The sequence below is a fragment of the Saccopteryx bilineata genome, chromosome 6 (assembly GCF_036850765.1).
Source record: "Saccopteryx bilineata isolate mSacBil1 chromosome 6, mSacBil1_pri_phased_curated, whole genome shotgun sequence".
Classification (NCBI taxonomy): Eukaryota; Metazoa; Chordata; class Mammalia; order Chiroptera; family Emballonuridae; genus Saccopteryx; species Saccopteryx bilineata.
Window position 1 is genome coordinate 129,331,327 of NC_089495.1, and position 12,336 is coordinate 129,343,662.

Consider the following 12,336-nt stretch of genomic DNA (forward strand, 5'->3'; position numbering starts at 1 on the left):
AAAAAGAGCAGTTTATATGACTCATTTCCAGATTCTTGTGGCTTATTATCCTTTTTTTCTAAATTTTAATTTGCTGACTATCTTTAGACAGATAACAGGTTTTCCAGTATTCTGACATTCTAATACTCACATAGCAACAAGAATAAACTTTGATGTGAAATCCAAAACCTATGGCTTCTGGATTTAACAAAGGCACAGACATTAATAAAAAGTTTCCTTTCTTAACAACGTGTTAGGGAAAGTTAGTAAGTACCCACTATTCTACCATGCTAAAAGTTGCTAGTTTATATGGACCTATACCACAGATATCACTTTATGATACTCCCTTTAAATAAGAAAATGAATTAAAATGGTACAGCGTAATCTGTTAAAATATGTCAGATTTTAAATTTCATGAATGCTGGTTGATGAGAATTAGGTAAAAACCATTGAGCTTGAAGGATACCAAATTTCAATTTTGAAAATTCCATTTAGAAAAAGCAGTTCTTTATATGGCAGTATCACAAGCATCGCTGTGTGGGACACCTCTGTGTTATACCAGCCCTGCACCTTATAGGGCCAGGGTGCCTTTCCAGGCTTCTGGAGCCACATGCTGGCTGGGTTAGGGTAGCTGGGGTTGGGTAGCTCCCCCCCTCCCCACCATCTGTGCTGCCCCCACCCACCCCTCACAGCTGGTTTCCAGTTTGAGTTCAGCTCATACCATGTTGCAGCTCAGGGCCAGCTCCTGACTGCCTGCAGGACAGCCCTACCCAGACAGTGCCTCTCAGCTTTCCAGACCCAGCTCCCCACAGTGTGACCCATCTCAGACACTGCCCTCCAGTTCCTGAGAGCCGGGACCTGCCAAGCTGCACCACCTGTCCTCCCACCCCATCCACCTCTAGCTCCATCTTACCCTGTCCCTAGTTTCCAGCCCTCTGGATCAGGCTCCTCTGAACCGCTGTCCCCTGTCCCAGTGAGTGCCTTGCACGCAGGGGTAGGGAAACCAAGTGCTAGAAGGATGAACCAAGCCCTAACTTCCAACATAAGATGCACCCTCTCCAGGGGAGAGGCCTCAGCCAACTCCCAGACAGGCACCACATACCTGGGTGAGAAGCTGGTCAGGCTCTAGCTGGTTGATCCAACGTGTGTATCGTTCCATGGAATTAGGGGGCTCTCTCCTCACTTGGCAACCTATGATCTGTGAAACAGAAGCCTGTCACTGTAAGGTTATGCGTACACATACTTGTATGTTTGCATTTCATATGGCATTAGCTAGCACTGGTTTAGGTAAAGGGGAAGAGGGACAGGCAGGGTTAAGGTGATGGACCCCATACTGGAAGGCCCTGAGCAGTGCATGTCTTACTCATCACTGATAACACTGGGGAACAATTTTTTTTTCATTTTCTATTGATGAGGGTTTAGAACTGTTTCTATTTATTTCTGCATCGCTGATTCGAAATCTGAAATCCGTTTTTTGGTGCATGCTCTAGTTTTTATGCAATTTTAATTTCTTTTTGTTACAGTTAATGATATGCATTGGTTTTTAAATTGCAGTTAAAGGGTAACGACTCTTGGATTGAACATAACCACAAGGCAATTAATGTTTTACAAACATCACTTTTACATAATTATAGTTGTTTTTAAATGTAAAAAATTATTATCTGATAAAAACACTCTTATTTTAAGATTGAATCATGGCTTCTTCGAGTAGGCGTAAATGTAAGTAAGAATAATCCTGACACCTTCTGTTATATATATGTGGCTGTTAGACACTTCAACGTCAGAGGTGCAGTATTTCATCACTTGTGATACGTGCATATATTGCCTATTTTCAAGTTCCCCTTGGCGATCAAGACAAGAATTGGGATCCTCATATTGTGTGTCATAATTATGAGAAAATGCTTCATGACTGGACAAAAGGAAAATACAAAGGAATGCCTTTTGGTATTCCCATGGTTTGGCATGAACCTAAGGACCACAGCAGTGACTGTTATTTCTGTCTGATCCATACAAAGGGTATCAGCAAGAAAAAACAGCATATGATCATATATCCTAATATTCCTTCAGCAATAAGACCTATCCCACACTCTGAGACACTCCTGCTTCCAGTTTTCAATGGTTTTATTTCTTCTAAGGATGAAGAAAGTGAACATGGTGATCAGGTTTATTTTGATAAGATGCATGAGGAAATGGTTGTAGAATCTGAAGGGTCTTCTTCTGATGCCAAGTAGTCATTAACCCCTCAGCAGTTTAGCCAACCCGAATTGAATGACTTAATAAGAGATTTGGGCCTATCAAAGAAAGCAGCTGAGTTATTAGCCTCCAGGCTTAAGAAAAGAATGTACTTCACCAGTCAGCTAAAGTATCCCATTTCAGGAAGCGTGAACAAATTTTTGTGGACTTTTTTTCCAAAGACAAATACTTTGTTTATTGTCATAATATCAGTAGTCTTCTCAGCCAGTTAGGTGTTACCACTTATAGACCAACAGAATGGCGGCTATTTCTTGACAGCTCTAAACTGAGTCTGAAATTTGTTCTCCTACTACACAACGGTAATTTTTTTTTTTTTTTTTTTGTATTTCTCTGAAGCTGGAAACGGTGGAGACAGTCAGACTCCCACATGCGCCCGACCGGGATCCACCCGGCACGCCCACCAGGGGGCGACGCTCTGCCCACCAGGGGGTAATGCTCTGCCCCTCCGGGGCGTCGCTCCCCCGCGACCAGAGCCACTCTAGCGCCTGGGGCAGAGGCCAAGGAGCCATCCCCAGCACCCGGGCCAACTTTGCTCCAATGGAGCCTCGGTTGCAGGAGGGGAAGAGACAGAGAGGAAGGAGAGGGGGAGGGGTGGAGAAGCAGATGGGCGCTTCTCCTGTGTGCCCTGGCCGGAAATCGAACCCGGGACCTCTGCACGCCAGGCCGACGCTCTACCACTGAGCCAACCGGCCAGGGCCACAATGGTAATGTTTATGCAGCGGTTCCAATTGGTTATTCAACTCATCTGTGAGAAGATTATAATGGCATAAAAATTGTCCTCGAAGGCCCTGGCCAGTTGGGTCAGTGGTAGAGCATCAGCCTGGCGTGCGGGAGTCCCGGTTCGATTCCTGGCCAGGGCACACAGGAGAAGCGCCTATCTGCTTCTCCACCCCTCCTCTCCTTCCTCTCTGTCTCTCTCTTCCCCTCCCGCAGCCAAGGCTCCATTGGAGCAAAGTTGGCCCGGGTGCTGAGGATGGCTCTGTGGCCTCTGCCTCAGGCGCTAGAATGGCTCTGGTTGCAACAGAGCGACACCCCAGATGGGCAGAGCATCGCCCCCTGGTGGGCGTGCTGGGTGGATCCCGGTCGGTCGCATGCAGGAGTTTGTCTGACTGCCTCCCCGTTTCCAACTTCAGAAAAATACAACAACAAAAAAATTGTCCTCCACTTACTGAAGTATGAGGAGCATAACTGGATCATTTGTGTGAATCATAAAATGGTATATTTCCTGCTAGGACAACAGAGAGGTTTCACAAAGTATCCTTGCTTTCTGTGTGTGGGGGACAGCCGAGCTCGGGAGAAACACTGACACAGAATGAGTGGCCAAAACATGAAGCTCTGGAAGTAGGGATGCAAAATATTGTGAATGAACCTGTAGTTAATCGAGACAGGATCATTTTTCCCCCATTTCACATCAAACTTGGCTTAATGAAGCAGTTTGTTCAGACTTTGAATAGAGAAAGTGAATGCTTTCAACATATTATTTCTGCTTTCCTGCCTTGTCTTTCGAGAAGATAAAAGCAGGTGTATTCGATGGACCTCAAATTCAAACCCTCATACGTGACGAAGAATTTGCCAGGAAGATGAATGAGGAGGAGAAAGTAGCATGGCAGTCTTTTGTGGCAGTTACAAAGCACTTCCTTGGCAGCAAAAAGGCAGAACTATGAACTTCTGGTTCAAAGCATGCTGTTGGCGGCCCTGGCCGGTTGGCTCAGCGGTAGAGCATCAGCCTAGCGTGCAGAGGACCCAGGTTCGATTCCCGGCCAGGGCACACAGGAGAAGCGCCCATTTGCTTCTCCACCCCTTCACCGCGCTTTCCTCTCTGTCTCTCTCTTCCCCTCCCGCAGCCAAGGGTCCATTGGAGCAAATATGGCCCGGGCGCTGGGGATGGCTCTGTGGCCTCTGCCTCAGGCGCTAGAGTGGCTCTGGTCGCAACATGGCGACGCCCAGGATGGGCAGAGCATCGCCCCCTCATGGGCAGAGCATCGCCCCATGGTGGGCGAGCCGGGTGGATCCCGGTCGGGCGCATGCGGGAGTCTGTCTGACCGTCTCTCCCTGTTTCCAGCTTCAGAAAAATGAAAAAAAAAAAAAAAAAGCATGCTGTTGGCTTTCCGCAACATTGGACATAACATGAGCGTTAAGATTCACTTCCTGAACAGTCACCTTGATAAGTTTCCCGAAAATCTTGGAGCTGTTAGTGATGAGCAGACTACTGCTGGAGCATCAAACGAGATTGTCCTCAACAAGTACACAAATGCAAGAGCTACAAACACAAATTCTTGCCTGAATAGAATTTAAATAAGTTTTGTGCAAATTTTATGATTAAAATAAGTGTTTTAATATTTTCTATTTTGAAATTGTAGACAAATTCTGATGCAATATCTTTTAGTGTATTAGTGTATTTACTGCATTATATAAATTATATTTTCACAAAGATGATGCCCAAGAAGACATTCTACTTCATTACATTAAAATAAATGTTGAAAATTTTACAATAAGATGAAAACCTAAAATCTTGAATTGCCTAAAAACTGTAGCTTACATAGTAAAACTAATGTCAGATTTCAGATCAGCACACTTGAATTAGGTAAAAACAAGTATTTTTGAGGATGCAACAAAAATTTTGTTCTCCAGTGTAATGCTTCCTCCTGTAATGCATTCAAATTTAAGTGACTGATGTACAACTTCAAACATCCAATTCCAGAAACACTCTTCTTGAACCTTAACTCTGAGCAGACGTGAGCAGGTCACTGCTGTGCCTCTAGGGCAGCAAATCTGAACAGTCCATTTCTTGCCTCCCGAAAGCAGTGACCTCTAAATAAACAAACTCACTTTCCCAGGGGCCACCTCCCTTGTCCAGGTTGCCAAGTAGTATCCACAAGGCCACCAGTCAGCCCATTGTGCATCCCAGAAGAAATCCTCGTTAGCTGAGCAACTCCCTCTCTCTGTCCTGGATGCCTGGCCCTGCCTTCTGGCTGTCCATTCCCCTCTACATAATAGCCTCACACCCCTGACCTGTCCTACTGTCCAACAGCAACTGGAAATGTCAGGGCCGCCTGCAGTGCTGCTGAAGGGTCTGCATGCAGTAGGTTAAGACATCTCTGAGGTGGCTCAGAGGCAAGCCTGGAAGGGGCTGTCCCTGCTGCAGCTGATGGGGGTCCTGACCTTCGGACACCAGCAGCACTAGGCCAGGAAGGCAGAGAACTAGACCTTTCTCCCCTTTGTGGCTGGCGGAGGGCAACTGTGTCTGCCCTCCAGTGAGGCCTGGGGCCCACAGAACCCCCAGGAGGTTCTCACAAAGCTGGCCATGGCAGTGACACTGACATGGGATCCCGAGACTGCACTGTCTCCACCTCACTGACCAATGAAGAAAACAGTAAGGCAGGGGTCCCCAAACTTTTTACACAGGGGGCCAGTTTACTGTCCCTCAGACCATTGGAGGGCCAGACTATAAAAAAAACTATGAACAAATCCCTATGCACACTGCACAGACCTTATTTTAAAGTAAAAAAAACAAAACGGGAACAAATACAATATTTAAAATAAAGAAGAAAATTTAAATCAACCAACTGACCAGTATTTCAATGGGAACTATGCTCCTCTCACTGACCACCAATGAAAGAGGTGCCCCTTCCGGAAGTGCGGCGGGGGCCGGATAAATGGCCTCAGGGGGCCGCATGTTGCCTGCGGGGCCGTAGTTTGGGGACCCCTGCAGTAAGGAAACTGCTCGGTAAGACCCACATCACTGGATAAGTCTCCTTATTAAGAAAGCACCAGAAGTCACACCACTAACATACAGCTCCTTTATGTGATGACTGACTTATATTAATGCAGTTATGTTCATGAGTTTGAGATGGTTTTGCTGGCTTGCCATTTTGTTGTTGGGTTTTTAATTATACTTTTTTTTTTGAAACTGGTAGATTCACATGTATTAGGAAATATAGAAAGATCCATGTGCCCTTCACATCTCTCTCTAGTGGCATCATTTTGAAAATCCCAGTGCACAGCTGCCATGGGGCTCAGGGACACCAGGGGTTCCAGCTCCATGAGGACCCCTCAAGTGCCTTGGTGGCCATGCTCACCCTCCTGAACTGGCAAATGCTAACCTGTTATTCCAGCCCTATGATTCCATCTTTCCAAGAATGCTGTGTAAATAATCATACTGTATGTAGCCTTTTGGGACTGGATTTTTTTTCCACTCCATGATTCTCTGGAGATTCATCCAGGCTATTGTGTATAATAGTTTATTCCTTTTTTATCTGGAAAATACTTCATACTGCAGATAAACCACAATTTGTTTCACCTGCTATAGGACATCTGCCTTATTTCCAGTTTGGGGCTGGAAATTATTATTTGTTATGAAGTACCATTAATGTTTAGTACCATTAGTTGGCTGTAAACATTCATGTATAGATTGTTGTGTGAACACAAGTCTTTGTTTCTTTGAGATGAATGCCTAGGAGTGTGATTGCTGGGTCACATGGAAGGTATGCGTTTGAAGTTTTAAAAAACTGCCAGACTGGCCCTGGCCGGTTGGCTCAGCGGTAGAGCGTCGGCCTAGCGTGCGGAGGACCCGGGTTCGATTCCCGGCCAGGGCACACAGGAGAAGCGCCCATTTGCTTCTCCACCCCTCCGCCGCGCCTTCCTCTCTGTCTCTCTCTTCCCCTCCCGCAGCCAAGGGTCCATTGGAGCAAAAATGGCCCGGGCGCTGGGGATGGCTCTGTGGCCTCTGCCTCAGGCGCTAGAGTGGCTCTGGTCGCAACATGGCGACGCCCAGGATGGGCAGAGCATCGCCCCCTGGTGGGCAGAACGTTGCCTCTGGTGGGCGTGCCGGGTGGATCCCGGTCGGGCGCATGCGGGAGTCTGTTTGACTGTCTCTCCCTATTTCCAGCTTCGGAAAAATGCAAAAAAAAACAAACAAACAAAAAAAAAACCTGCCAGACTGTTCACCTGAGTGGCTGCAATGTTCACCTCCCCACCCTTTGTCCATGGCCCAGCTCCTCCATATCCTCTATAGTCTTTGGTGGTGTTGTGTTGTTCTGTTTCGCCTTTCTGATGAGTGTGTGCTGACATCACACTGAAGTTTAATTTTCACGTTCCTGATGGCACGCCATGTTAAACCTCTTCCTGTAGGCTTATTTGCCATCTGTCCATCCTCTCTGGTGAAATGTCTTTTGTCCATTTTCTAACTGCGATAAGATATACCTGGTCATGGATGTACGTTCTTTTTACATATTGCTGAATTCTGTTTGTGAACCTTCCATAGTATGTTCCTAAAAACACATGCTAAACATATGGTAAATTAGAATGGCTCTTGGATTAACAACCTACCCCAGGTAAATCTCCCCCACACTTCAACTGACCAAGACATATTCTTTAACTGTCTATTGCATCAATTCTCAGGTCTTTTTGAAACTGGCTTGCATTGGATTGCTAAAAGAAAAGATTTTGAGGGGGAAAAAAGGAAAAATGTTGATCAAAAGCTGTGAGGTAGGAATCTTCCATTTCAAAGGTATTCCCAAACATGAAACAAAGAATCTTAACTTCCATAACAAACACCAAGGCACCCAGCCCCAGGACCACTATGTCACCAACAGCTGCCCAGGGGTGACAGACAGGCCAAGTGCAGGCCTGCCCCTGTGAGAGCTCGTCTCAGCCAGACTGTGAGGGTCATAGATGGATTCCTTCTTGATGGGACTGGACTCATGCCATTTCCACCAATGAAAGTGCAGCCACGCTGGGTGGCGTCTCACATCAAGGGGACGAGGTGGGGGATCGTAGGAACCTGGCACTTTTGAGGCCATAACTCTGTGACTTTAATCACCACATGTGTTGGTCCACAAATGAAGAAGTGGAGGAAGTTTTGTTCACCTTAAGTTTCCTAAAGCAATGCTGGCCTGGACCACGGGGCAGACACAGGACAACCATAGGGACCTTTACTTCCTAAAGCAGCACCTGCTGTGTGACACCAAGTGTGTTTCCCGTGCTGCCCACATGGTGTCCTGTCCTGCTAATGGCCCAGTGCACACAAGGCGGCTGGTGTCCTCTCATGATGGCACATGGGGGACATACATCAAATATTTCACACCATGGGGGACTTCAGATGCTCTAGGGCAGAGGCCGCTGTGTTCACCAGGCCTAACCCTGTGCCTTGTACACAATCAGAGCTCAGTAAATGGCTGAGTGAATCGCAGGTGATGCTGCCCTCGTCTGCAGCCCACAGTGGTGCCATCCATGCTTCTGCTCTACATGGTGCTGCAAAGATGGAGGTTCAGCTGTCATCACCCAGTGTCGCCTCAACTCAGGGCACACCTGGCAGGATGTTCACAACCTTGTTGCTAATACATAGATCCCTGCGGATTCACTGATGTCAGGGATGTTCAATACAGGGTCCACCTGTCCCAAGGCTGCAGCAGAGAAGCTGTCAGCATGTGCTGGAAATGCTCCAGGATGTCACACACCTTGGCAAGGTGCCCCTCGCTCCACCCTAGCTCCTGTCCCACAGCCAGTCTCCACTTATGAAGGTTCAGTACATAGGTGGACAAATGCCACAGTGAGAGCTGCCTAGTAACATCCAAGAGTTCTGCAGGGAATATCAGCTGCACTGTTTATGGAAGCTGCTACCAGCCCTTCCTTCACTGTTAAATGGTTTTCTTATAACTGGCTTTACAAAAATTGTCACCATGGGCAAGCATACACTTAGCGTTCATTTCATTCTTTCTGAACTAAATATACAATATAATTGATAAAACCACAACCAGCAACTGCAAATTAAGATTTCCGTATGATTAAAAAAAAGAAAAGATCCAATCCCACAGTAACACAAGCTCTTGAGAGCCACTTTGTTCTGATGTGACCAGACTGTGAGGATATCCCTGGCCTCTGCAGAAAACCAGCAACGCGGACCTGCAACGCATCAACCTGCCCAGTCAGGAGGAGACCACACACAAGGCAGGCATTCTCCTGAATGAAAATTCAATTAGAAGTTCAGCAAGACAAGTGTTAACCTAGAACTTTATAAAAATGCAAAACAAGGTAGTTTTGAGATTATGACAAACGGACACCGTCTGCTTTTTTTCCCCAATTTCCTTGTGTATCCCTCGATATTGTGGTCCATTTGAGTCTATGCATGTAAAACTGTCCAAAACAATTTTTTTTTAGATTTTATTTACTCATTTTTATAGAGAGAGGAGGGGGGGGGGGAGAGAGAGAGAAAGAGAAGATGGGGAAGAGCAGGAAGCATCAACTCCCATATGTGCCTTGAACCGGCAAGCCCAGGGTTTTGGACCTCAGCGTTCCAGGTCAACGCTTTATGCGTTGCACCACCACAGGTCAGGCCCAAAACAATTTCATTAACAAGGCAACTGTGTTTAATTTTTGCAGTATGAAAATGAGAAAGGTGGAAAACAACATATCTAAAAGTGTCTCATTCTCTCAAATGTGAACACTGATAACAGTGCTTTAGCAGTTTCAATGTGGAATATATTTTAATGCTTGGAAACTGCTGTGTGACAGTCACTGTGAATGATGATGCAGCATCTCACACGAGGATGGCTTCCCCAACTGCTCAAACATACACTGTCCTCCTTGTGGGGTTGGAGTTGCGTTTTCTTTCAACTTTATTTCACAGGATTACATGGTTAACAGGGACAGGTAAAAGCAATGACCACTGGTTCAGGCAGTTAGCTTAACCATCAACTGCAATTTAATCTTTTGAAAAACTGGGTTGCTCCTCTGGGATCCTACACCTGCAATATCGTCACATCTGTCAGAGCCAGTAGAGGAATGTCTGCAAATCTGTGTACTTCCCTTGTAGACATGACCTGTGAGCAGAAATCCATCCAGGACTTCTTTTTTTTTTTTTTCATTTTTCTGAAGCTGGAAACAGGGAGAGACAGTCAGACAGACTCCCGCATGCGCCCGACCGGGATCCACCCGGCATGCCCACCAGGGGTGATGCTCTGCCCACCAGGGGGCGATGCTCTGCCCATCCTGGGCGTCGCCATATTGCGACCAGAGCCACTCTAGCGCCTGAGGCAGAGGCCACAGAGCCATCCCCAGCGCCCGGGCCATCTTTGCTCCAATGGAGCCTTGGCTGCGGGAGGGGAAGAGAGAGACAGAGAGGAAAGCGCGGCGGAGGGGTGGAGAAGCAAATGGGCGCTTCTCCTGTGTGTCCTGGCCGGGAATCAAACCCGGGTCCTCCGCACGCTAGGCTGACGCTCTACCGCTGAGCCAACCGGCCAGGGCCATCCAGGACTTCTTCCCACTCCTTTTTTCTCTTCCCAACCAAGGAAGCACACTAGGAAATCTTGTTATACATCTAATTTCTCCTTTCATGCCACTGAGAAATCCCATCAACATCTCTGGAAGCCGGTTTACTGACCCCAATGGAAGAATCCAGTGATGGCTGATGACAGGGATCCGGGAGATTCAAGATTAAGCCCACTGCCCAGAGCTGGACAATGTTCCCATGTGGTTCCCAGGAGAAGCAGCTAACTGCCCAACGTTGTGTCTGAGCGTGTGGTCTGACATCTTTCCCAACTAGGAAGGGGTAAAAAATTAAATCATCAATAACTGTAAAATCTAAAAAACCCAACTTGTGGAATCTTAATGTCCATCTCTGCATACACTGTGGTTCTCAGACTTTGCTGGTTCATGACCTTTTCAGAATCTGGTGAAAGCCACAGAGCCACATCCAGGTGCCTGCAGCTCCTACAAAGGGTCCTCTCATGTCCCCTTGGCTCACACTCTCTCAGTGACGTGCCTCCCAGTGCTGCCTCCCACCTTCCTCTCATGCTCTGGGCTCCAGCTCTGACCTGGAGACACTGGCCACATGCAGCCTCTGCTCTGTCACGGTCAGAGGCTGTCCACATGGGAAGCTGCTTTTAACAGTTATTCAAACACTCATTTGTGTGCTGCTGGGAACGGGTTTTACAGATACGACTAGAGCTCATGACTGCTAACTCTGGGCAGAGAGGCTGAATCCATCAGGTGGACGTCCCATAAGGAAGCTGTGACTGCAGAGATTCCATGGCTGCCTGTCTACCACCCAAGGGCCAACCTCTGCAACAATGACACCACACCTAGCACTGGATAGGCTGCTGTGAGGATATCTGAGCCCCAGCCTGGGCTCTCAGGGCAGTACCCCCATGTGATTGCTGGTTCTCTCCTCTTCCTACCCCCCTCTCACGTTTACATTACCTTCACTTGAAAACTGTTTCCTGAATACACAACTAACAACCAAGCAGTGACTACATACAAGTATTTCATTTGAGATAAAAAAATGACAAAGATAGGATTCGTGATCCCAGAAATTCCCTGTCCAACGGATGGGCCTTGGATGGCACAGCACACCCAGGGCTGGAAGAGTGGAGAACAGGCACTGAACCCTCCAGGGACAGGGGGACCACAGGTGGTGAGTAGGGATGACTTGGGACCATGTCTCACAGGCCAAGCCCAGGCCTCCAAGCAGAACGGGGCCACTGGGTCACATAGGACCAGAGCTGTGACAGCAATAACTCCAAGCTGTGAAGAAACATGTATCTCCACAGAGCCCAAGGGTAGAGCAGGATGTGAGGCCCAGACAGTGGGCACCAGCTGGCCAATGATGGCTTTCAGTGACCTGTTACCCTGGAGCTTAGGGAGGGCGTGTCAGGGGAGGGTGAGTCAATCTCCAGTCAGATGCACTCAACATTGGGCAGACTCAGTCAGGAGCACAGGAGGGAGTGCTCCATAGACCAGAGGGCCCTGCACCTGCCTCCTTACACGGGGCTCCTACGGGAGATGAGCCCACATGGCTGCTGAGAAGGGTGCCCTCAGCAAGTTCTCAGGACAGGTCCTGGAGAGACCTGGCTCTGCGGCCCACTGGGGAGCTGTTCTAAGGATGAAAACACACTGAGGTCATCCAGGTGGCAGGAGTAATTTTTTGAAACCTATAGTCAACACACTACAGCTCTCAGACCATGTTTTCAAGTCCAAGGTGCACAGCTTCTAAAATGCTGATTAAAACAAAACAGAATGAAACCAAGAAACTCTTTGTGCCCATTTGACAGTAATAAGCGACACCCCAGTGAGAGGCATGTCCTCCTTCAAAGGTATACATCTGGG

General features: G+C 47.5%; 1 protein-coding gene across 3 annotated transcripts in view; it reads right to left on the reverse strand.

Annotated features, from left to right (window-relative positions):
- The window catches only part of B3GNTL1 (UDP-GlcNAc:betaGal beta-1,3-N-acetylglucosaminyltransferase like 1), a 61,905-nt gene that overhangs the window by 31,933 nt on the left and 17,636 nt on the right, over positions 1 to 12,336 (reverse strand). For all 3 annotated transcript variants that reach the window (XM_066236174.1, XM_066236175.1, XM_066236173.1), the window contains exon 6: positions 1,082 to 1,177. In XM_066236174.1, the coding sequence (XP_066092271.1) occupies positions 1,082 to 1,177 (96 nt within the window). The remainder of the gene's footprint in view (positions 1 to 1,081; positions 1,178 to 12,336) is intronic.